The sequence below is a fragment of the Pygocentrus nattereri genome, chromosome 17 (genome assembly GCF_015220715.1).
Source record: "Pygocentrus nattereri isolate fPygNat1 chromosome 17, fPygNat1.pri, whole genome shotgun sequence".
NCBI classification, from domain to species: domain Eukaryota; kingdom Metazoa; phylum Chordata; class Actinopteri; order Characiformes; family Serrasalmidae; genus Pygocentrus; species Pygocentrus nattereri.
The window spans coordinates 13,116,866-13,143,572 of record NC_051227.1 but is presented as its reverse complement, the minus strand read 5'-3'; the positions used below and the strand labels follow the sequence as shown (position 1 = coordinate 13,143,572).

At 41.5% G+C, this 26,707-nt stretch overlaps 1 protein-coding gene across 1 annotated transcript in view; it reads right to left on the bottom strand.

The window, feature by feature from the left end:
- palm1b (paralemmin 1b) overlaps window positions 1-26,707 on the bottom strand; it is a 41,468-nt gene that overhangs the window by 9,302 nt on the left and 5,459 nt on the right. Inside the window, exons 2-3 of the mRNA XM_017706305.2 lie at window positions 9,932-9,977; window positions 5,584-5,664 (exon numbers count right to left, since the gene is read on the bottom strand). Of these exons, the coding sequence (XP_017561794.1) occupies window positions 5,584-5,664; window positions 9,932-9,976 (126 nt within the window). The 5' untranslated portion in view covers window position 9,977. The remainder of the gene's footprint in view (window positions 1-5,583; window positions 5,665-9,931; window positions 9,978-26,707) is intronic.

Here is a 26,707-nt window from a genome sequence, read left to right as displayed (position 1 = left end):
TCATCTGGATGACATCATGGCTCAAATCTCTCCTCCCTCCCTTCCTTCCTCTCTCTCCCTTTCTCACTCCCTCACTCTCTTTCTCATGAACAGTGGGGAACTCTGCAAGCCTTCTGGGTCTTCTGAGAAGGCTAACTGATTTCTGTGAAACAGTTCAAAAAACATCTGTAATGTTAGTTCATTTTTATGTAGTTCAGTTTTGATTAAAAACCAAAGGGTAATCAGGATTAATCAGGATTGCTCTCTCAGTGGTATCTAAGCAGATACAGCCAATTGAGTTCTCCCATTGGTTTTGACTTCAGGAGCTGAACTCAAGGCCTTACATACCTGATTAAGTACCAACATATTTAGGATGTTACAGAGGAATCAATGCTTTGAGACTAAAAAAAGATCACTCTAGTCGTCCTGGAAGTTGTAGTGAACTAGACTGTGAACACAAGCCAAAGCCTAAGAAGTGTCTCGGTTAGTTGTTAGGAATGGAAAACAGCGGCGACAGCTCTTTACTTAAAGTCCACTGTAAAACTGCTACATATAAACTCATAAAGCTTCAGGTAAATCAAGGTTTGAATGTCTGTGTTTAATCTGGAAAAAGGTTCATGTGCACCATCTTAGGTTAGAGCTAATGTACTATTAGAAATCCCATAAGGGTGCTAGCAGAAAGTAGCATTACTGCGGAGGCGTTTTTTCTTGTTTTTTGACATTTATGGCCTGAACAGAAAGTCTAACTCTACTAGTCACAGTTCACTGCTGCACTGGATCAATACACAACCCCCCCCCCCCCCCCAATCCCCACACTGTAACCAGAGCTATGGCAGATCTCGTCTCACACATGCACACACACACACACACACACACACACACCACTCAGACAGACACACAGACAGACACACATACAGATACAAACACACACAATCCCCACACTGTAAATCAGAGCTACGGCAGACCTCATCACACAAACACACACAGACACACTCACACAGACACACACACACTGACACACACACAGACAGATACATACACACACACACACAATCCCCACACTATAAATCAGAGCTACGGCAGACCTCATCACACAGACACACACACACACACACACAGATACAAACACACAGACATACAAACAGACACACACACACAGAGACACACACAGACACAGACACACACACAGATACACACACACACACAAACACACACACACACAGAGACACACACAAACAATTTATCAGTGACTGGATACACCACAGACCTCTCTCCCTCTCTTTTTTTCTTTTCTCTCTCACTCTCTGTCTCGATCTCCATCTCTCTGTGTCACTCACTCAGTCCCACTCTCCCTTTCTCTTTCTCTCTCTCTCTTCTTCTCTCCGACCCCCGCCCTGCTCTCCATTTCTGGCACACAGATTGTAACTCTGACATCACCACACGTTCACACCCACACACACACACAGTGCCCTGGTGGTCCAGAGGGGGCTGGGGAGCAGGGATAAAGGATCTGAGCGTGCTCAGTAGGAAACACAGAGAAAAACAGCTCTCAGACAAAAGACAATAGCAGGTAAAAACCAACAGATTACACCCGACCGTCGGCCCAAAAACAAAGCTATCGGCTTTTACGGCCAGTCAAACAGCACAAACATGCATGAATATGAACAGGAGCTATTCTCAGTGCCCCTCTGTTTCGCGCTTTACAGGACTACTTCAGCAAAATTCAGCACATTTTACACATTGTGTCTGCTTCTCTAGTCCTGCGCTGCAGCTAGGATATTAGCTAATATCTCTAATGTAGCTAACAGCAAACACTAGAAAAAATTACCATCATACAAACTCAAACTGTGCCAATAAAGCTAATTCACGGTGATATTTTCACATCAAACTTCCCTAAATGCTCAGCAAAGACATGCCTGGTGTGTGCCATTTGCTTCTTTTAGCACTGGAGCTATGAGGCTAATGTAGCAATAAGTAAAGGAACAAGGAGTTAGCATAGTGCTAACGGCATGCCTGAAGGCCCACTCACTCTGACTCTCTGAAGCACTGAAAACTCAGCCAGCTCACAACAATTAACCTGAAATCATATGAATCATTCAGCATCTATTATGAATTATTCAGCATCTATTATGAATCATTCAGCATCTACTATGAATTATTCAGCATCTACTATGAATTATTCAGTATCTACTATGAATCATTATGTATCTACTATGAATCATTCAGCATCTATTATGAATTATTCAGTATCTACTATGAATCATTCAACATCTACTATGAATCATTCAGCATCTACTATGAATCATTCAGCATCTATTATGAATTATTCAGCATCTACTATGAATTATTCAGCATCTACTATGAATTATTCAGTATCTACTATGAATCATTATGTATCTACTATGAATCATTCAGCATCTACTATGAATCATTCAGTATCTACTATGAATTATTCAGCATCTATTATGAATTATTCAGTATCTACTATGAATTATTCAGCATCTATTATGAATTATTCAGCATCTACTATGAATTATTCAGCATCTACTATGAATTATTCAGTATCTACTATGAATCATTATGTATCTACTATGAATCATTCAGCATCTACTATGAATCATTCAGCATCTACTATGAATCATTCAGCATCTATTATGAATTATTCAGCATCTACTATGAATTATTCAGTGTCCACTATGAATTATTCAGTATCTACTATGAATTATTGAGTGTTTACTATGAATCATTCAGTATCTATGAACTATTAGGGATCTACTATGAAGCTACTGTGTAAGTTTAGTAGTTATGAAACATCTACAGGGGTCAAAAATGAACAGGCTGTGAGAATTCTGAGAATAGAGATGGGTGTTTTCAAACGCAAACAGTGGGCTAATTGGTGGGGGGCTTGGGGTCTATCATAGCAGCACAGCGCTCACTCAGAGAGGATACAGATTTTTCTCTGTCCCTCAAAACAGGAAGCTGCTGTTAGAGCCCCCCCGTCCCCTTTCTGTGACTTCAAAATGGACAAAAATCATTCTCACGTTACGCCTTTCAACAGAGGGGCTTTAAATAGAAAGATCAGGGGGGTGGGGGGGTTGGGTGGTTAGTCATTTTTCAGGCGGTACACACCCAGGCAGGCTGATCGCAGGAGCTTCTAATGATCCTCTGAATGATGACATCAACAACCCCACAGACACCTGCTGGTTTGACACTCTTCCCACAGTTCACCAAATTAATCAATAACAAGAAATTACCCATAAGCCTCAGCAGCTAAATCTAATCTCAGCTGTGTTCAGTCACTGAGTCCCTCTTTCCCTTCATTCCAGCTTCCGTTCTTCTCAGGAGCCTCACTTTCAGCTCCTCAAAGAATCTGCAGACACGCCTCCAAAGCTCAGTCTTAGAAGCTGTTTGATGATTTTCTGAAGTGATCAAACCCATTCAGTGGTGTTGGGGTATGGACTCTGGGGTGGTCAGTCCATTGTTCAGCTTCTTTGCTTGATGTGTCCGTCTCCTTTTCTCAGTGAGGTTCTTCTTGATCAGCTACACATCCTTTCAGACCCACAGCGCTGAGTGGTCTTCTCACAGTGGAAGGATGGACAGAAACACCTGTGGATGTTTTCTCCTCTTTTTCAAAGATGGAAGCTTTAAGTGCTGTTTATCTGATGGGGGCAGTTTTGGTGGTCTACCAGGTAGAGGGTTGCCCAGGACTGTTTTTTTTTTCAGTCCCGCTCCTGCCCATGCAGTTCAGTCAAGGCGAACTCACATCCAATATCTGACACAGTCACAAATCACAAATACATTAATCTCTGCTGAAATAACACGGCAGTCATGGACATCAGGCTCTTTGTGAAGTAACTTTACCAAATTCCATTTATTCCCAGTAAACACAAAGCAAGAATTGACCCCTTACCTGGCTGGGGCCCACCCGCAGACCCAAACTTTTATTACACACTTATATAACAAGAATAGCTCAGCCAGTCTGCATTGAAATCATTGCAGTTATGGAATAATATGTCTTGGCATGTAATAAGACTGAAAGTTTAAGGAATTAAACCACAGAGCGGTTATGATCCTGTGTTTTGCTGGGCAGCTGTGCCTGTCAGACTGAAGGATCTGTCGTCTCTAAGCTACAAGAATGCGCATTGTTCATGTGATCGGCTTCACAGCACTTAAGAGCAACTTACTCATTTTAACTGTTTTACTGTTATTTCTGTTGTTTTAGTGTCTGTGTTTACACGCAAAGATTTTTGCCAATCCAACTGAATACATTCCGATTACAGGCTAAGACTGAGCTGCTTATTCTCACCTTATTAATCTGACGGAACATCTTTGTTTACGTGCTCACTACAAGTAATCCGATTGAAAAGGATGTGTATGTGCTGAGAAACACTTAGTGTAGACGTTACCATGACAACCAGCATCACGTGAGTCCAGTCAGAGTGAGATGAGCAGCAGTGAGCAGTGCTTGTGTTTTTAACTGCTTTAAAATGATGTCAAAACTCAGGAAAACGTCCTTCACATGTCCTTATTAAAGAAGGCCGAGAGGAAGACGTCGTATTCTGAGACACATAAGCTGGACGTCCAGCCCACTGCCGTCTTTTAAAGATCAGAGCATAAAATCCATCTCCTCTGCAGACCAGTTTCTGCTCCGCCGTGTTGAACGGTATGAACTCTCATGATGACGCGACACACATGCAGAGCTGACTTAAACTTTCTGTTAGGGAATGTAATCAAATACAGGCGTTTTCACGGATATTATTTTTCTATTTAACGGATTATTTACACGATTACCCACCTCATTCAGTCGGATAGAGACTGTATTCTGAATGGCCTCAATCAGACGAGGCTATTCCCATTAAGCTATTAGTCGGATTATTAACGGATGATTAGGCTGCATGTAAACGTGGCTATTGTTTATATATGACCCCCCAACAATGTACTTTATTTAGGCTATTCACAAATTTTTCTCTTCATGTGTGCTTCATTCCGCTCCCGCTGCCGTGGCCTGGTTACCCACCCACAACACACTGAAAATGAGTCCTGCACCGCAAGATATTAAGTGTGTAGACCTCTAGTACCGACTGCTGGGATAGGCTCCAGCACCCCCCCGCGACCCTGACGGAGAAGCGGCTTAGAAAATGGATGGATGGATGGACCGCTAGTACCGTGTCACACTCTAGTAGGAGTCACATTTTTCTGGATCGTTTTATATCTTGTACTTAACTCACACAGTTCTGTGTATAATCACTTTCATGTTGTGTTTAATAATGAATTATATTTACATTTTATTTACATTCTGTATGGATCAAAGCTGAACTTCAGGCCTTTTCTGTTACACAACAATAAGTTTTCATCGATTTCATATCATAATAAAATATCTCCTCTTTTGTGGTTTGGAGTGAAAGTTTAGAATCTGAACTTTCCGCACAGTTTCTCCACTCGTCTCCATGAACGACTAGTCAGAAATCATTCAGATGAAATGCTTCTGTTGTCGCTGATGATCGTTGTGGGCTTTCTTCAGGTCAGGTATCTCTAAATCAGGCCCACCTGAACAGAGACCACCAGCACAGCAAAAAAAAAAAAAAACATCATTTATTGTACTACCTTGAGGTGTTGTAGCTGTCTGCGGTCGTCCTCCAGCTGTCTCCTTTTATTCTCTATCTCAGCCTGTCGCTTCCTCTTTTCCTGGAAAACAGAGTGAGAGAGAGAGGGAGAGAGAGACAGAGAGTGAGTAAGAGTTCAGTATTTTTCCAGCCTCTCTTTATCACTTACAATTAAACAGGTCATTTTTGTTACTGATGCTATAGGCTGAATGGGTGGGGCTAAACTGCTGTAGGTCGAGTGGGCGGGGCTAAACTGCTGTAGGTCGAATGGGCGGGGCTAAACTGCTGTAGGTCGAATGGGCGGGCTAAACTGCTGTAGGCTGAATGGGTGGGGCTGAACTGCTGTAGGCCTAATCGGCAGGGCTAAATTGCTGTAGGCTGAATGGGTGGGGCTGAACTGCTGTAGGCCTAATCGGCAGGGCTAAATTGCTGTAGGCTGAATGGGTGGGGCTGAACTGCTGTAGGCCTAATCGGCAGGGCTAAATTGATGTAGGCTGAATGGGCGGGGCTACATTGCTGTAGGCTGAATGGGCGGGACTAAAGTGCTGTATGGTGCATGTGTGGGATTTGATATCACAACTATAATGAATTCAAAACAGGTCCTTCTTCCAGCATAGTTTAGATTAAATTGACAGTATGTCATGAGAAGTGAACAGTTTGTTAAAACAATGCATGTAAACAATGTTTACGTACTGCATCTGTTACGATATGCAACTGTTTTTGATATCGACCCTTTAATCGTTACGTTCTATCAGATTCAGTGCTGACTCACTGCAATTAGTGTGTGTGGATCGAGCAAGTTCTCCAGAAACATGAAACTAAAGCGCTGTTATTGTAAATGCATGTCCATGGATGAGGCCAGCACAGTTCCTCTTTCAGAGTTAATATTATTACTGATATGATCTGACAAATCAGATGTTCTGCTGCTCCGTGCTGCACCAACACATCACTGAGGAGCCCAACAATGACAGGAACTGACCATCTAGCAGTGGGAGAAATTCAGGAAAAGCTGGACTGGACTATTATAGGCACAGACTCGGCCGTATCAGCACCCGCAGGAAACTCTCTCATGTCTGACATGAGAGAAGAGCAGCAGTTACAGACTGTAAGAAGGGCTGAGCGTGACTCTCCTCTCCTCATCTCCATCAATAATTCAACACGCTAAAGTGATTTAGCGAAGACGGCAGAACATCAAGAACGTCAGCCTTTATAAACTACAGTCAGGGCAGGAAATCATCCTTTAAAGGGCCCATATCATACATTTTTACACTTTATTCTTCCTACTGAGGTCCGGTTATGATGTTTGTGTGGTTTCATGTGCCAAACACAGACATCTTTTATTTTATACCATCTATGTCTTAGACTTAGACTGTTTTTGTTGCTGTGCCTTTAAGACTAATATGTGTAAATGAGCTTTGTTTTGATTGGCTGCCTCATTCCAGGCTGAACATTCTTTATAACTTCAACATATCGCTGTTGTTGGAAGAAAACCTCGTATCTCCATTTTTGTTGTTTTCTTTACATTTTGGAACACTGTGTCCACTCACTGTCCACTCTATTAGACACTCCTACCTTGTCGGTCCACCTTGTAGATGTAAAGTCAGAGACGATAGCTCATCTGTTGCTGATCAGTTTGTGTTGGTCATCCTTTAGTCCTTCATCAATGGTCACAGGACGCCGTAGGCTGGATATTTTTGGTTGGTGGACTATTCTCAGTCCAGCAGCGACACTGAGGTGTTTTAAAAACTCCAGCAGCACTGCTGTATCTGATCCACTCAGACCAGCGCAACACACACTAACACACCACCACCACATTAGTGTTACTGCAGTGCTGAGAATGATCCACCAGCCAAATAGTACCTAAGGTACTAAAGGTACCTAAGGTATCTAATAGTACCTAAGGGTCCATGGGGATCCTGACCACTGAAGAACAGGGTAGAAGGGGGTAACAAAGTATCAGAGAAACAGATGGACTACAGTCTGTAACTGTAGAGCTACAGAGTGAAACTATATGGTCAGTGGAGCTGATAAAGTGGGCAATGAATGAGTTTTAATGTTGGCTGACGGTGTGTGAACACAAACACACAGAGAATTAACGACAGTGCTTTAACGACTAGAGATGCACATATGCTCAATTTTGACTCATGCACCTTTAAATATGAGCCAAAACTATCCTAGAGAATCATGAGGCCCTGTGTTTACATTTGTTCTCTAGTGTTGGTTTTATGAATTCATTTACAATCTGATCTTGTGTTGACGATGTCTTCACAAATGAGTCTGCATATTTGAGGTTTCAGCACAGGTTTTTGATACTCACATTGAGGAATGTCAACACTCAATTATTATGTGCCCATCATAACTGTATTAGACTAAAAAAACCTCACCCATTCAAACAGCTTAGCTGTTCAAGCATCAAAGGTAGGCTAACCAAACCAGTTCCTAACTTTTCCAGTTCCATGAGCTGCACAGTGCAGCTTTTTTAGTAGCTGTTACTTCTAAGAATATCATGGATGGTGCAAAACAGAACTATGGAAAATTCCACAATTTATTGAATGAAATTTGTATTCCTTTCACAGCCCGTATCATCTCGTGACCCCTGTATCGAAGAAAATTGATAATGTGTCCCGTAACACTCCTACTGTAAACAATAGAACTTAATCTGCACTGCAATTTACACGTGAGTAGTTGGAAAACATTGATACTGCACATGCCTTATAAAGTAAAAACTAGCTCACAAATATCTGACTATAAATAACTGACTACAACTCCCATGAGCACATTGACATGATTATATGATCTCATATAAAGGTTGTTTGTGATTGGATTTGACCAGAAGTTCCACAATTTTTTTATTAATAGAACACAAATCACAGAAAACAATCACAATTTCTGGAAATTATCAGTGGGGTTCCACAGGGATCTATCCTTGGGCCAGTGTGTTTTACATTACATATACATATAATGATTACATTTAATGTAATTAAATAATGAAGTTGGAAAACACACTGAAAACTCTAGAATTCATTTTTTTGCAGATGAGACGGTCATTTATTCTTGCGCTAGCCTTGCACAGTGCCCATGGAATATTTATAGAATCGTTTAAACTTACAGAAATTGTTAGCCTAAAAGTGCTGTTGAGAGGGAGACAAAATGTGTTGTTTTTTTCAGATCTCACAGAATTGACGTTTTTAACGGTAAATACTTTGAATGGCTACAAATATTTTGGACTTGGATTGATGACAGGCTATCTCTTAGGGCACACATTAACAAGACAGATAGACTTTTCTTCTGAAAGTAGAAAGAAAGTTGTTCAGGCTACAATGTTCTCAGTACTGAATCAAAGCCATCCGTATGACTGCAATTCCTTCAGTACAGAAAACTCTATCACAGTGCACTTTGTTTCATTATTGGTGATGTTGATGGACCCATCACTGTGAGCTGTCCTGCCATCTTTGTACTTAAGGAGGAAGCAGCATGTATTGATTTTTATTTACTAAGCTCTATCAAAACTGCTTCCAGACTTCAGCACTTTCTTTCAGAGCAAATGAAACATGTATTAGGCTGGTTCTGTGTACCATTCTCACCTGCAGAATTAGACTTCCATTAGTTAAGCAGTAGAACCTGAGAGTGTTTTATCATGAAATAACATCACAGCTGTGATTTGGTGGGCGCAGATCATCATATCACCTTGATGTTATTGCTGATAACTCACTCCTGGAGTGTTCTACTGCTTTAATACAACAGGTAAATAAATACAGTAAGAGATGAATAAACTGGGCCGTTTAATATGTTTTAATGTTCAGTTCCTTCCTCCTAATTACAGTTCATTAACGAGCAGCTTGTTGCTACATCAGAGTAACGAGCTCCGCCCACTCGCTGCTCAGCCTGCAGTTCGTTTTCCAGCTCCTTACACTAAATTCCCAAACTGTCGTCACCACTGAGCAGCTTTTCAGTCGGCAGCTGTGACAGAAGAACAGCTGAACAACCTGGAATCAGCCAGAAATGAACCCAGTACCATTCGCCAGACGTGTCGTCTGATCTTCAGAGTCTGACCAAATCAGACTGAGCCATAAAACTGACCCAATATCAGGTTCAGCTCATCTTTGTCAGTTTTTTCCAGATCAGTATTAATGTTGTTTTGTTACAGCCAGTTTGTAAAGCTTCTTACAGCCCGTGTAGTTTGGCGAATGGTACTGGGTTCATTTCTGGCTGATGAAGCAATATCCTGTATTCTGTCCTTTATCCTGTATCAGAGACTCTGGCAGCTAGTGGTAGTCTAGTAAAACTAGGCAAATGATAGAGAGTGGATGTATACACAAATGTCACTCTGTGTGAAAATGTGCACTTACAGCTATGGCCTGAAGTCGCTCTTGCTGCGTCAAAGCCTCCGACATCCTGCAAAATAGATAAATAACACAGATTATTGCTACAGTGAGTGCGTTTACATGCACTTAATAACCTGGCAACTGCAGAGAATCAGATTTTGTCAGTAATGTGATCAAAGCGTTTACATGCTTTGCAACACAGCCAATAAACTTACAGAAGAAGATGTGACATAAACGTAACATAGCACTCAAACTTAAATAATGAGGCTTTTTTTTAAAACATTGCGCTACTTTGCCTAAAAATATCACCGTTGCGGAACAAACATTGTATCTCCATTTTTGACATTTTTCACTTTTTGACATAATTTGAAAATGTCCATTTCCTACGAAGCCCTGATGATAACACCATTGTGTATAATTAAAATAATGCTGATTTAGTAAGGCGTGGGAATGAGATGATTAAGTCGTGGCCACGCATTATTTCATTTTTACAGGAGGTCACCAGCGAGGCTCCGCAGTTGCCCTTTACAATGCATGTAAATGTCATGAATGGACCAAAAGAAATGACCCAGAATGACTTGGAAAAAATTCTAGTTCCACGGACTTACACTAAAAGTAAAGTAGGTTTTTCCCTTCTCCTGTAAAGTTACCATATTGGAGATACAATGTTTTATTCTGACAACAGTGACATGAGCATATGTAATCTAGAAGGTGAATATTTAAATCCTTCTTTTCGTCAAGCATGCATTTGGTTTAAGTGTTTTGCTGCATCTCGAGGTGACGCTGTTCGCTTATTTCCAGTACCGCCGTCTGTTTTTCCACAAGCTCAGACTGAGAAATCCGAAAGAAATCAGAGTAGAAGTTCACTGAGCTAAAATCCAGCCTCTTTATCAGAATCCTAATCTGAAATCTGATTATGATCAGATTTTTGAGTGCATGTAAATGCACTCAATATAACTGCATTGCGACAGTAAACGGTTCTTTGTGTGGTCTGTACTTTGTTCCAGCTCTGTAGAACAGCCTGTTGTACGCCTCCAATTTCAGTGGTGTAATGAAATGGCCTGTGGATGTGGATGTGGACTGCATTACAGCTGGGGTCTGTAATATGTCCAGGAAGGCTATACATTATGAGTCCAGCTGCTCCAGACGTCTCTTCTCTGAGGCAAAACAGGTCGATAGCCAATCAATAACACAACAGGAAGCTTTTCTCCTTATTCTTGGAAAACAAACAACACAAACGAGCAGGTCTACACCGGCCGCACCAGGACGGCAGTGCTGAAGGACACAGTTATGAACGGCATGTAAAGTTCAGCACTGTTAAACAGGCTCGCACATTCCTTCATAAATTGATTCCAGATTTTTTTATACATAAAGCTGGACCTGAGGGAAGCCCTGCTCTGCTACAGACACTCAAATAAATAAATAATTCTATCAGCACAAAGACACACAGCATTCAAAGCCTGTACCAAACCAGAGTTATGAGTCCTTGATTACACAAACAATAGAGTGGAAGATAAAGGGGAGCCAACATTATGATTAGAGGCCTCAATGTAAGAAGAGCTGCACTGATTTTCCTCAATTCAAATGTGTAAATCGCCTCCACATAAACACAATTACTGCTTAAAGGGGAACCCGTTTTCCAAAATCCCTTCATAATCCAGTGTTTGAGGTGATTCAGAGGGTTTTAGTATGAAATGGTTCAGATCTCTTTACAGTGGTATTGATGGGAACCAGGCGTTGCCATGACTACAAGATAACACAGATATAGACATTTTACTTACCATCCAGAACCACCAGAGAACCTACACGAGTCTTCTGAGTTTATATGGAATGTTGATGATGGAAAATAGTGGAAAATCTGGAATAATCAGTTTTCTTAGGGGACTATTTTGCCGCACAGCGCCCTGCATGTATCCCTCCACCATGAACCATGAACTTAAACTCCAAGTTCTGTAAACTATCATAAAACAGCGTCTCAGTCATTAGGCAGTGAATAAAGAACAATTTCATGTAGGAGCTTTCTGTGAGGAGCTTTTAGAGGGGGACGTCTGGTTCCTATCACCACCACTGTGAACAGTTCTGACTCGGGAAGTTTATCTAGAACAGAGAGATTCAAACCAAACCTCTCTGGACTGCTCTAATTACATCTTAACCAGTTAATTATGCAGGAATTTTGAAAAATGGAGTGTTGAAGTAAGCAAACTGAAAGACTAACCACATGTTCACACTAGCAGGCAACAAAGAGACAGATGTCCAGTCATTTCCTGTGGGGAGTAGGTGGGATTTAACGACAAGCGTCATGTTGAGTCGAAATTTTCTCAACTTTTTGCAAATGATCTATGATGTAGTGAAGAAATATCTAACTGACTGGCTCAAACGAAATCCTCAGATCAATCACAGACACCGTGGTCTGGTCTTGGCTCTTTGAACTTTTTGTTCCTAGCAGTATTTTGTGTTTTCCCTAAATTTATCTCACAAACAACGGCAGAGAATCTTCTAAACTTATAAACCTATAAAAGTGGTTAATATTTTAAACGATACAGCAATAAACATAGTACATATTGTAGTTATCTGCTGTTGGCTGGTGCTGGGACCGAAGCTCTGGAGGTGTGGCTGTGCAGACAACCCCACACAAAGGCTCAAGGTGGCATATGTCCTCTAACAAGGGGACCTGTTTGTGTTGTTTAATGTTGTTAAACAGAGCAGAGCAGGTGCTATTTGGGTGGTGGGCCATTCTCAGCACTGCAGTAACACTGACGTGGTGGTGGTGTGCTAGTGTGTGTTGTGCTGGTACGAGAGGATCAGACACAGCAGTGCTGCTGGAGTTTTTAAACACTGTGTCCACTCACTGTCCACTCTATTAGACACTCCTACATTGTCGGTCCACCTTGTAGATGTAAAGTTAGAGACGACAGCTCATCTGCTGCTGCACAGTTTGTGTTGGTCATCCTCTAGTCCTTCATCAGTGGTCACAGGATGCTGCCCACAGGACGCTGTTGGCTGGATATGTTTGGTTGGTGGACTATTCTCAGTCTAGCAGCGACACTGAGGTGTTTAAAAACTCCAGCAGCACTGCTGTGTCTGATCCACTCATACCAGCACAACACACACTAACACACCACCACCATGCTGAGAATGACCCACCACCCAAATAGTAATCTGCTCTGTGAGGGTCCATGGGGGTCCTGACCACTGAAGAACAGGGTAACAAAGTATCAGAGAAACAGATGGACTACAGTCTGTAACTGTAGAACTACAAAGTGCAGCTATACAGTAAGTGGAGCTGATAAGATGGACAATGAGTGTAGAAACAAGGGGGTGGTCATGATATTATGCCTGACTGGTGTATGTAACTTCCTTTAATAAACTACGGTAATTGAATGTACTGTACGATTCCCATGGGAATATGAAATTCCTGTAGCATTACCGAGGTCTTTTTCCATTAGGGCTGAGAATTTCTGGGAAAAGTCATTTTCCAGGCCAGCACTGAGGACACAGTCACCATGAAGTATCAGAGTTAACTGATAAAATGAGGTCAGCCATGCAGTGAGGGAGATGGGCAATGGAAGGCCAAGTTAAGTCTGGCACAAAGCTGCCTTTTGTCACAATGTTTTATTGCTGTGTTCCGGGTCTGGAGCAGAGAAAGAGCCTCTCTCCTGAAACACGGCCGTGGGGAAACGGCATCCAGCTGATTACGGAGAACTCTGCGGTCCACCCAGCGAGCGCCAGTCACATGCCTGAACGCCCCGAGGACAAAGTGCAGCATGTTTACAAATAACTTCTCTCTCTCTTTCAGTCTTCGTCCACAAATTTCACACTCAAAGAATCGCCCACAATGGGGGGGCTGATCACGCCGCACCGTCAAATCCCAGCAACAGCCAGAAGGAATGCCATCCAAAATTGCTAGCATGACTAGCGATGAATAAAAGCTAACAGCAGCCGATTAGCCTGATTATCACTGGTGTAATGTGAACTGCCATTCGTTCTTTACTAGCATGTTAACATTTCAGAGTGAAACGTCAGTTTACTGATATACGGATGACTAGAGGTGGGCGATACGGCTAAAATATGACCACGATACTTTGAGATATTTACATCAGTAAATGTAATTAGTTTCTGTACTTAAGTAGTTTTTCGTGTATCTGTACTGAAGTTTTTCCATTCTGGGCGACTTTTTACTTTCACTCCACTACATTTCAGAGTCTAATATCTGACTTTTTCCTCCACTACATTTTGAGAAATCTGTCGTTCCTTTTGGTTTCTGGGTGTATAAAAATGTAACATGTCAAAACGAAAGAAGCGCAAAGCCAGAGCACCAATCAGGGCCCAGCGGTCACTTTGTTTAGAGCTGGTTTTGACCTGTTGGTCATACCGACCCAGTGCAGCACACGGTTCAACGTCAGCGCAGCAGCGTAAAACTTTGGGAGAGTCTGTTCAACATAAATGATGAACTAATCTAACTTTGTGTAAATAGAGCACAATATAGAAATATGTCCACATATGCAGTCGAGACTGACGCGGCTTTTTTCTGAATTTCTACAAACACCATTTCATTTTATAGTAAATTAGTTTGGGCTGGTTTATGTTTATGAACAGACGCCTACAGATCAACATAGTAAAGGAGCTCATCTGTGATCCTGAGATTAAAGCCAGTTTTTATTAAACTTAAACTTGGAACTAAGTTGTAAATAAATCTTAAACTGAAACTTTGCTTGTGTGTAAAAGTGATTTCAGAGCCACTCGGTTCTCCCTGATGGAAACTGTTTACCTTCAGTGTTTTGTGCTTATGATCATTTTAATAGACGTCAGCAACACTGACCATGAAGTTCACCCTGCTAGAAAAACCAGCATAGCTGCTCACCAGGAAACCAGCATATGCTGCAAAAAATATCAGGTGCAAATGTCTTAAATGTAGTTAATAAATCTAATATCCCTCATTATGATTCTGCTGTAAGAATATTCTAAGATTATTCCACCTGTTTCTGTACATTTTTACTAGTTTTAAGTGATTTTATCTGGTGAAAGTGTCTGATTCCATTGGCAGATTAGTTCACTTGTTTGGAGAAATAATGAAGATAATTTTGCTCATTTTAGGAAATAATGATTAAAACAAAGAACATGATCTGCCAATGAAATCAGACACTTTTATAAGATAAAACTGCTTAAAAACAAGTAAAAATGTCTAGAAATAAGTTTAATAATCTCACAATATTCTTACAGCATAATGAGAGATATTAGATATATTGACTACATGTTAGATGTTTACATGTGATAAGATATATTTTGGATGCTGGTGTGTGGGTCACCCAGCATGACCATGTTGGGTGACCAGCCAAACCATCACCAGACCAGCATAAACCATCTTAGACCAGCATGGAATGCATACTGGTCTATACTGTTCATTTATTTATTTATTTTTATAACAAATGTTAAAATTATCATCCCTGCTGGAAAAAAAACATAGAAACCATTATGTGTTTCTGTTGGTTCCTGATGGTTTTGTAATGTATTTTGGGTTTTTAATGGGTTGATATCACAGGGACTCATGGGGCAGTCACAGGCTGGAGGTTAGGGAACCAGCCTTGTGACCTGAATGTCACCAGTCCGATCCCCTCGGCTGACAGTGCATGACTGAAGTGCACTTGAGCAAGACACCTAACCCCCAACTGCCAACTGCTCCCCGGGCACCATGGATAGGGCTGCCCACCGCTCTGGGCAAGTGTGTTCACTGCGTTCTAGTGTGTGTCTTCACTAGTGTGTATGTGGTGTTTCACTGCACGGAGGGGTTAAATGAGGAGGTCTAATTCCTCAGTGTGCGAAACACAGATGGCTGATGGTTCAGAACGAATGACTCTAATGGTTTAACTAACGGCTGGTTCTAAATGCATCTGATGGTTTCCTAAAGGTCTTCTACAAGAAACCAGCGGTCTGTATTGGAAACATTTAAGCCACTTTCTATTAGAAAGCAAACTGATCAGGTTTTAATCCTATTGGTTCTTTTCCAGCAGGGATGTATACTGCTAACATTAGCTGGCTAGCTTATTGTTAACAACACCCGCGTTCATGGAGGCCTCCAAGTTTTTCCCCCCACTTTGCAGCACAAATGTAGAGTCTCAAATCGGCACGTTTCACACTTCCGAGCCGAGCGACAGAGCACAATTTCTGCCGGCTTGATAGGGTGGGTCTGCCACTGCTGGTCCACCCTCGGACCACCCAGATTACTGTCCTGCACACAAGCTTTAACAATTTTTTCATCTCCTCAAACACATTTTAAACGCACAGAGACTTTTATGTTGGAAAATAAACTAAGAGTAATATTACAAACGACTCAGAGAGAAAAATGATGACTAGGCCTGAAATAAAATGACTTTCACATGGACACTAAGCTGGATTAACATTATTTACTGTTACACTCTCGTAGATTTACCAAACTAATTTACAGAGTACAATTAAAGAAAGGAGGAAGGAAAAATCAGTAAGTTGGATTGTGAGTGGAAAATGAGCGATGATGAGTGGAATTTTGTCTTAAACACCGGTGGGCTGGATAGCCGTATATCTTGCTAACCTGTGGCTAGCTCTCATTTTTTGCTAGTCATGCTAACATCAGCATTGCTCTGCTAAAAAAATACCATTACCATTACATTAGAACCATTACTGTTCAAACCTGGTGCTTTCGCTTTCTAATGGGAAGAGGTTAGCATTAGAGACCACTAGTATCCTGTAGGACACCTTTAGATCCCAAAAGGAAACCATCAAATGCATCTACAACCCCTGGCAAAAATGATGGAATCCCCACTCTTGGAGGAAGATCTGTCAATTGTTTCATATTGTAGAAAACGCTTAATCACAGAGACTTGGCTTTTATAACAGCTTGAATTCTCTGAGCTATGGATTTAACTAATGACAAACAGTATTCTTCATCAATCTGTCTCCAACTGTGTTATTGCTCTTGCCAGATCAGCTCTGCAGGTTGGAGCCTTGGCATTGACCATTTTCTTCAATTCCACCAGAGATGTTCAACTGGATTGAGATCTGGACTATTTGCAGGCCATGTCATTGACATTATGTGTCTTTCTTGAAGGAAAGGTTTCACATCCCTTGCCCGATGGCAAGATGCATCATCATCTTGGAAAATGAAGTCATCACCAAACATCCTTTCAGCTGAAGGAATAAGAAAAGTGTCCAAAATTTCAGTGTAGACTTCGGCATTTACTGAAGTAGTAATGACTCATCTCCCCCGTGCCTTTACCTGACATGCAGCCCCAGATCATCAATGACTGTGGAAGTTTACATGTTTTCTTCAGGCAGTCATCTTTATAAATTTCATGGGACCGGCACCAAACAAAAGTTCCAGCATCCTCACCTCGCCCAATGCAGATTCTCGATTCATCACTGAAGATTACCTTCAACAGCCCATGATTGCTTTACTTTAGCCCACTGTAGCCTTGTTCTTTTCTGTTTGTGTGTTAATGATGGCTTTCGTTCGGCTTTTCTGGATGTAAATCCCATTTCTTTTAGGTGATTTCTTACAGTTCGGTCAGAGACATCGACTCCCGTTTCCGCCCACTTGTTTCTCATTTGTTTTGTTGTGCGTTTTGTTTTCAGGACATTTTGCTTTAAGTTTTCTATCTTGACGTGTTGATGTTTTCCTTGATGTTTTCTACCTGTATGCTTCCCTTTTACAACCTTCCAATCTTGTCTGTACTTGGTCCAGATTTTTGGCACAGCTGACTGGGAATACCCAACATCTTTTGCAACATTCCGTGATTATTTACCTTCTTGAAGTTTTATAATTCTCTCCTTTGTTTCTATTGACATCGTGTTGGAGCCATGATTCATGTCAATCCACTTTGTGCAACAGCTCTCCGAGGTGTAAGCACTAAGACTAATCAGGAGATTTAATCTGATGCAGGTGTTTGTTTTAGAACTGCAAATTACAGAGCGATTCCATAACATTTTCCTCAGAATTTAGTGATTCCATATTTCTTTCCTCTACTTGATCTAAAAACACAAGTGCAGCTGACAATAATTATATTTCTTTTTTTATTGTTTTCTTAATGTCAGAAGGTTGGAATTTTGAGAAAAATAAGTTTTGTGGCATGTCTGATTAACTTCCTTCTACAAAATGAAACAATTGAAAGATCTTCCTCCAAGAGTGGTGATTCCATAATTTTTGCCAGGGGTTGTATAATCAGTCCTAGAACACCTGTTCATCCATTAGAGTCCTTTACACTGATTATCAACCACTAGCTCTGCCATCAGTGGACCAACAGTGGTCCAATATCCTCTTACTATGTGGGGTGGTCTCTAACGGTACTCTGTGTTTTCCTGATGGGTTGATAACTTTAAAAATTCAGCAAGTAAACAGTAACTGTGCATTCAAATGTGCAGAATTGTTCTCCGGAAAAAGAAAAAAAAAAAACCTCACAAAGGAGTGACTGGCAGTGCCCAAACTTGCATGTTTGCATGAGTAATCGTGCAACCTCTGAAGCCAAAAGCTGTGTTCCAAAAGCAAGGCTGCAGTCCAGGCGGTCAACATTTCTACAGCGCTACTACATCAAAGAAGCATCCTTTAAATACAGCTGAGAAACGGAGCCAACATTCCGTGCATTTTTGGGGACACTACCGAATTGTCCTTCACAGCCTTCTGTCGCCCGTAATTCTTTAGGCAGGCATCTCATCTGAGGTTCAAGAGTATCACCAGCAGATGAAACTGCATTCCTGTTTCAGGATAACCTGTTCATTTAATTACGAAAGCTCGTAATGTACGTCAAAAAGTACATCAAACTAGTTTTGTTTGGTTTATGTGTCAGCTAGTATTCGGTGTTATGCCACAGTGTATTTATAGTGTATTTATTTATTTACATGTTAAGAAAACACATTTTTTAGGGTAACAGTGGCTTATTCAGCAATAAACACTATATTTAACAACCAAAGTAAATCCATCCATCCATCCATCCATCCATCCATTTTCTAAGCCGCTTCTCCGTCTGGGGGGTGCTGGAGCCTATCCCAGCAGTCTTCGGGCGGAAGGCAGGACACACCCTGGACAGGTCGCCAGTCCATCGCAGGGCAGACAGACACAGACAGTCACTCACACCTAGGGGCAATGTAGCATGTCCAATTGGCTTGACTGCATGTCTTTGGACTGTGGGAGGAAACCGGAGAACCCGGAGGAAACCCACGCAGACACAGGGAGAACATGCCAACTCCACACAGAGAGGACCCTGGTCACCCGGCTGGGAATTGAACCCAGGCCCTCCTCGCTGTGAGGCGACAGCGCTGCCCACCACGCCACCGTGCCGCCCTAAGTAAATTCAAACATAACTAATAGAAACAGGACTGAGTTTTGTATAGACAAGCCAGTGGTGCTCACAAGTTTCTCTAGACATCTGAATTTCTCAAGTTATTTGTCACATATCTGTATATGTGCCACAGCTCCTTCTGTTATTAGCCGTGCTAATCAAGCATTCTGTAAACACGGACTTACTCCTGCACAAATTCCACACTAAAACCTTGGGAAAGCTTGAGGGAATGCTTTAGTCAGAGATGCTAACATTGATTTACATGTTTTCATTTGTGTAATGCTAACCAGCTACTGTTAGCGGCTATTCTTTACATTAAAATAAGCACCGATTCTCCACAGAGAACACATTTCTGCACATTTAACGCACAAATACAGTTTAATTGCTAAATTTGACATATTTTGGGGAAAATATGACCAAATATGACCTGTGCGTTTTATAGATTTTTTCAAATAAACAAAAACTGTGCACTAAAATGTAGATAAAAATGCCATATTTATGTTTACGTTTATGGATGGATACAGCTTTGCCATTTTTTTGTGTCCTGCTGAAGGCCCATGTAGGCCGGAATGCGTCTGCATATTTATTCATATTGCCACGTGTCAATAAAAGCTTCGTATATTATTCTTAAGGCAGTGTAGCTGGGAATTTCTTTGCTCTGGGATGTATTTTGGACACAGACAGATTATCGTGTCTTTACCATTCCCAGCAAGAAATCATTACTGTAGCCAGCGCCTACTAACCGTCATTCTTTACATCAAAATTAGCACAGATTCTCCATGGAGGACGCACTCTGCACATTTTAATACAGTTTAATAGCTAAATTTAACACATTTGGGGAAAACACAAGTGAAAATGTGGCCTGTGCAAAAGTTATAGCTCGTTTCATATTTTGTGGGGTTTTTTTCAAAAGAAATGTAAAGAAAATGGCACATTTATGTTTAAGTTTGTTAAACTATTTAAATTAGGAAATCAATATAATTTGACTGGGGGCGTTCAAACTTTTTCACACAACTGTGTCTACGTATTTTTCTATTTTACTCCATTTGTAACCCTGCAGAAATATATTTTTCTGTTATGCTAAATTGGAAATGTTTACGTATCGGCAGAACAATATTGTATCGGAACATCAGTCCAGAATTCCCGTATTGGTGCCTTCCTGGTTGCAACAATTCCTTTAACGTTGATGTGCTCCTGCACATGCCCACACATCACAGAGCTGTTTGTGAACTTTAAGCCACACACAGTTATGAGATCAGCGTCAGAACCTCATCAGCGGGCAGAAAGGCACTCAGTTGGATACACACTGCCAGTGATTCATGCACAGCACCTACTCACAGCGCTGCAGAGCCAACAAGCCGTAACACAAACCACGGCACTGAGAAACCGACCGCACACAGAGCCAGGCGAACATCTGTTAGAACTCGCTAAGGTTCCTGTAAAACTGACCCGTGAGCTCATCTCCCACATCAGCCCAATTAGCAAATCCGTCCACATCAAGGGCCGGATGATCCCGGGTTCACAGTTCCTCTGTTATCAGCTCCATCACCGCAGGAGACCCGTAATCTGACCTTCACTCTCACCAGGTTTTACCCACTTAATCTGGGATTATTCCAGCCAAACACAACACTGCAGGATTACCGCTCCCCACCACCACAAACAAACCCAAGACAAACGTTTTAGAGGCCAGGAGTAAAGGGTAAGGCTCTTTTGCTGTAAAAAGTGGCCTGCTTAATCTCATGCGGGCAGCTTTTCTCATCTGAATTTCAAGCAGAAGAATGGAAAAGCATCAGGGAGTCCAGGAAAAACACAGCTCAGGCCAGCTCCTTCAGATCGGGGAGCTGCAGCGTGCTGCACGGAGAGCCGTACATGCCCGAGAAAAGCAGCAGCCCGTCACAGTGAAGGGTCCTTCCTGAAGAAAACTTACTTCCACAGAGATCTTCGGGGTGAAGCCACAGAAGAACCACTTTCGGTTCTCTACAAAACCATAACTAGGGCTGCGAGTGCTGCCACCTTTCTGGTACCCTCTGGTAAAAAGATGGTTCTTCAAGGGTTCTCTTTCCTTCAGAATCTTACAGTACATTCGGACAATTACTATGGCTTACTAAAGCATGTGACATGCGTATTATGGGCTGGAGGTGAGGGAACCAGCCCTGTGACTGGAAGGTTGCTGGTTCAATCCCCTGAGCTGAGAGTACGTGGCTGAGGTGTCCTTGAGCAAGACGCCTAACCCCCAACTGCTCCCCGGGCACCATGGATAGGGCTACCCACCGTGTGCTCACTGCCCCCTAGTGTGTCTTCACTAGTGTGTGTGTGTGTGGTGTTTCACTGCACTGATGGGTTAAATGTGGAGGTTAAATTTCCCCGTAGTGGGACTAATAAGGGTCACTTAAGGGTCTATTATACACTCTTTAAAAAGATGGTTCTTCAAGGGTTCTTTAGTAAAGACAGTGGGCCTCGTTCACCAGCCGTCCTTCTTAAGTTAACTTCTTAACTTATGCAGTTTTTACGATTCTGACTCACCAATGTTCTCTTCTCTAGGGTTTGTTCTTGGGTAAGAACAGAATCTACACACACTCAAGAGCACAGAGGTGAGAACCGTTCTGCGCTTTAAGATCATGTCATGAATCTGACAAAGACTTTTTCTTAGAACCTTCATCAAGAACACACTTAAGAACAAGCTGGAGAATGAGGCCCAGTGAATCTGTATAGAACCATGAGCACTCAAAGAACCACTTGCATGCTTAAAAGGGTTCTCTGCATGGTTATTGTGCCGGTTCTTCAGATTGATGAGGAATGTGTTGTTTACTATTTAGAAAATGTTTTTTCTGTTGTTACAAGCTTGACAACGCTTTTTGGTGCTACATAGAATTCTTTTGAATCAATATGAAGAACCATTTCACCATTTAAGCATGCAAATGGTCCTTTGAGTGTTCATGGTTCTATATAGAACCACTATCTTAACTGGAAGAACCAACTTTTTTGTGTAAAACTATAAATAAGTTTTTTTTGGCCCACATTTTTACAATCTCAAGCAAAAAACAATTAAAGCTCTGCTTGACTCCACACATGATTCTGTCTAACTGTAGAACCCTGTTATTGTGCCGGTTCTCACTACAGTGCAGTACATCAGTTCATGTCAGCATGGCCCAGTGTGAGCTGTTAGGAAGCACTGCAGCTAATCAGCCAATTTAGCTGCTTTTAAAATGAACAAACACACATTTACACCATTAATTGCAATTATTTCCGCGACAACTAATCGTCAGGTAATGCTATGTGATAGGCCTACCCCTGAAACCAGTCTTGGTCTGGTTTTGCTCTGGTTCTAAGCAGCCTCCCCAATTCCAGAGCACGACACAATCGCAACAATATGGAGAGGAGCTCGCTACGAGGCATTATCTGTTCAGGAATTTGGGAGGAAAGCTTACGAGGCTGAAAGATTTTAGCTCATGCAGTACAGACGGTAAAGAAAGGCACTAAACTGGAGAGAAATCCTTCATCGGTCAAGACTCTGAGCCTCTCTGGCAGGAAGGGAGGAAACCAGCCTTCCACCCAGCTACACAGATACAGCCACTCTCTGGATGAAGATATGGGCCAGTTATGCAGGTCACAACAGCTACTAACACCTCAGAGCTGTCAGCCTCTCTCTGGAACCTCCTGGACACTTTCCAGCCTCCAGCTCGGCACAGTAACAAGACCACGAGTCCACGACCCGTTTAACACAGCACGATCTATCGCCCTGCTTCGGCCGTCAGAAACGTTTAGATCACCGATATGCATATAAGTCTCAAATACACAACCTTAAAAAGGAGCTCTTTAAAGGTTCTCTAGAGAAGGTGACGGTAGACAGAACCATGGCAACATGGAAAATGGTTCTATATAGCAACCAAAGGGGCTCTCTCTATTTTCTTAAGTCATAGACCTTTTTGGGTACGAGCAAGAGGTTTTTGCTAAGAGTGCAAATACTTTCAATTAATATCTTTAATTCTTCATTTTCACTGTATTAGCATTCAGCCAGTAATCATACATCTTCTCAGAACTCATAACTTCTAGTGAAATAGGTGTAGCGTAACCATGGAAATGGGCGTAGTGTAAACACGCAACATAGGAAATAGGTGTAGCAAGCTATGTAAATGGGTGTAATATAACCATGGAAATGGGTTTAGTGTAACCACGGAAATGAGTGGTATTATCATAGAAATTCTCAGAACTCATAACTTCTACCGATATGGGTGTAGTATAACCATGGAAATGGGTGTAATGTAACCATGGAAATGGGTTTAGTGTAACCATGGAAATGAGTGTAGCATAACCATGCAACATAGGTGTAGTGTAACCATGGAAATAGGTGTAGCAATCCATTGAAATGGGTGCAGCAAACCATGGAAATGGGTGTAATGTAACCATGGAAATGAGTGGTATTATCATAGAAATTCTCAGAACTCTTCTATTACTTCTAGCGAAATGGGTATAGCGTAACCATGGAAATGGGTGTAGTGTAAACACGCAACATAGGTGTAGTGTAACCATGGAAATGGGTGTAGTGTAACCATGCAACATAGGTGTATTGTAACCATAGAAATGGGTGTATCATAACAATGTAAATGGCTGGTGTTACCATGGAAATGGGTGTAATGTAACCATGGAAATGGGTTTAATATAACCATGGAAATGAGTGGTATTATCATAAGAATGGGTGTACTGTAACCATGAAAATCAGTGTAATGTTACCATGGAAATGAGTGGTATTATCATAAGAATGGGTGTACTGTAACCATGAAAATCAGTGTAATGTTACCATGCAAATGGGTTTAATGCAACCATGGAAATGGGCATAGTGTAACCATGCAACATAGGTGTAGTGTAACCATGGAAATAGATGTAGCAAAACCACGGAAATGAGTGGTATCATGAAAATGAGTGTGATGTAACCATGGAAATGGGTTTAGTGTAACCATGGAAATGGGCTTAGTGTAACCATGGAAATGGGATTAATGCAACCATGGAAATGGATTTAGTGTAACCATGCAACACAGGTGTAGTGTAGCCATAGAATTGGGTGTATCATAACAATGGAAATGGTAGGTGTTACCATGGAAATGGGTGTAATGAAACCATGGAAATGTGTAGTGTAACCATGGAAATGAGTGGTATTATCATGGAAATGGGTGTAGTGTAACCATGAAAATCAGTGTAATATTACCATGGAAATGGGTTTAATGCAACCATGGAAATGGGCATAGTGTAACCATGCAACATAGGTGTAGTGTAACCATGGAAATAGGTGTAGCATAACCATGGAAATGGGTGTAGTGTAACCATGAAAATGGGTGTAGTGTAACCATGAAAATGGGTTTACTGCAACCATGGAAATGGGTGTAGTGTAACCATGAAAATGGGTTTAGTGCAACAATGGAAATGAGTGGTATCATGGAAATGGGTGTAGTGTAACCATGGAAATGGGGGGTATCATGGAAATGGGTGTAGTGTAACCATGGAAATGGGGGGTATCATGGAAATAGGTGTGGTGTAACCATGGAAATGGGTTTAATGGAACCATGGAAATGGGTTTAGAGTCACCATGGAAATGGGTTTCACGAAACCATGGTGATTAGCATTGAGTAACCATAGCAGTGGGCTTATCCTAACCATGGAAATGGGTGTAGCGCAACCGCTGTAACAAGTGTAACACAGTCATGAACATGGGCTTAGCCCACTGATCCACATATCAATGGTGTAGCTGTATTTCAGATGGATGTTTATCAACCAGTCCAGGCTATATTTGTAGTTCTATCATCTGTATTATGGCAGCTGGACAGAGGAGACCTATTTGTAGATTTCCCCACAGCCTTCGAATCAATTTAGTGTCGCGTAACCATGGAAATGAGCGTAGCAGAGCTGTGGAACTGGCAATCCCCAGCCGAAACTACATCTGCTCATCCTGAATATAGTTCTTGTTTTTCATCAGCTCTCTTTTAGAAAAAGGTTGTTTTAACATTTTAACCATTTAACCAAAGCAACAACAAAAAGGGGGCAAAAACTTTGGACCAAATGAGTGCAGAGCTGTGGGTTTAATTTTCATGTAACCGCACAAGGTTAAAATCTGAAAACGTGATCTTTTCTCCTCAGTGGACGATGTGCCAACATGTTACTTTAACAGAGAAACATTCTCACTGTTTCTGGACCAGGCTAACATCAGCTTGAGTAGTTAGCCTAGTTAGTGCTGAACCTGTGCCAAAGCTGGACGTGCTGTACTACCTCTGTCTTCTCCATCACAGCCTTAACAATGTGGCAGTGCATTCACGTTCAAACAAAGAATAATACAAGCACTCACAAACACTGTAAGTCACTTTAAGATCAATGGTTCCCTGAACTGTTGGTCTGAATATTTTCACAGTGATGAAATGTAAATAATAACACCCAAAGAGTGACTTCAGTATTCAAACACTGGCACCTCAAACCGTTAACCGAGCACTCGAGTGTCACATCTGCCGCCTGCCATTCTCCTCCATTCTCTGCCACTGGAGGTCGCCGTCTCCAGAATAGTAGATGGTCTCTTGACCCTTTGAACTTTCATGTTGGCCATTTTGTGTATATATATATAAATTTAAGATACACATTATGTAAAAATAGAGAAACAAGAGAAAGAAGAGCCATTAGTACTATATTTTGAAAAAATACTATCTAATACTAAAAACTGTAAACACAATAATTTTTATTCAATATTTGGCACTAAATCCAGTTAAACAGGATAAATTTTGCTCTTTATTAGGAAACAGGCAGTTGGTCAGTGCTTTCGAAGCACAGACATTATTCACCACATGTTAAGAAAAGCATATTACCGTGATGTAATGTGTCATGATAATGATGTATAGTGTCATATTATCCAGCCCTGTGATTGGCAATATTTTTATAATACAGAAAAAACAGGGCATCAATAAACAGGGTGATTCAAAAAGATTCATCTGATTTCAACACACCATATTTTTGACCGTGAGGCACGGAGGAACCAATCACAATCCAATTGTAAGAGGGGGCCATAGAGTTTCTGACTGGCTCCCTTCAGTCTGAGAGGAGATACGACCCCTGAGTAGGAAGCGTTCTGCGTTCTCCACATCAATAAGAGTGAATCCGTCATAACTGTGCAGCGTGATTGTCGTGGACAGTGAAGCTCCAACAGCTCAGAGGGTTTGGCGTTGGTTCCACAGCACTGGATCTCAGAAATCACATTGAATGAGCTGTGAGTGCAGCGACACCCGACACGCTCAATCCAGTATGGGATTGACTGGGGCGTTGATGTCGTCCGTACAGCTGGAGGTGGTTCAGACTGAGACCTTGTAAAATGACATAAGGAACTTTATGCTCATTTAAACCATTTACAGTTCACTGCACTGATCTGGAATGATTTACAGGTGAAATTAATCATTTTGAAATCAGATGAATCTTTTTGAAATCATCCTGTTTTATTGTCCAGTTACTTTATCAGTTGCGCCCT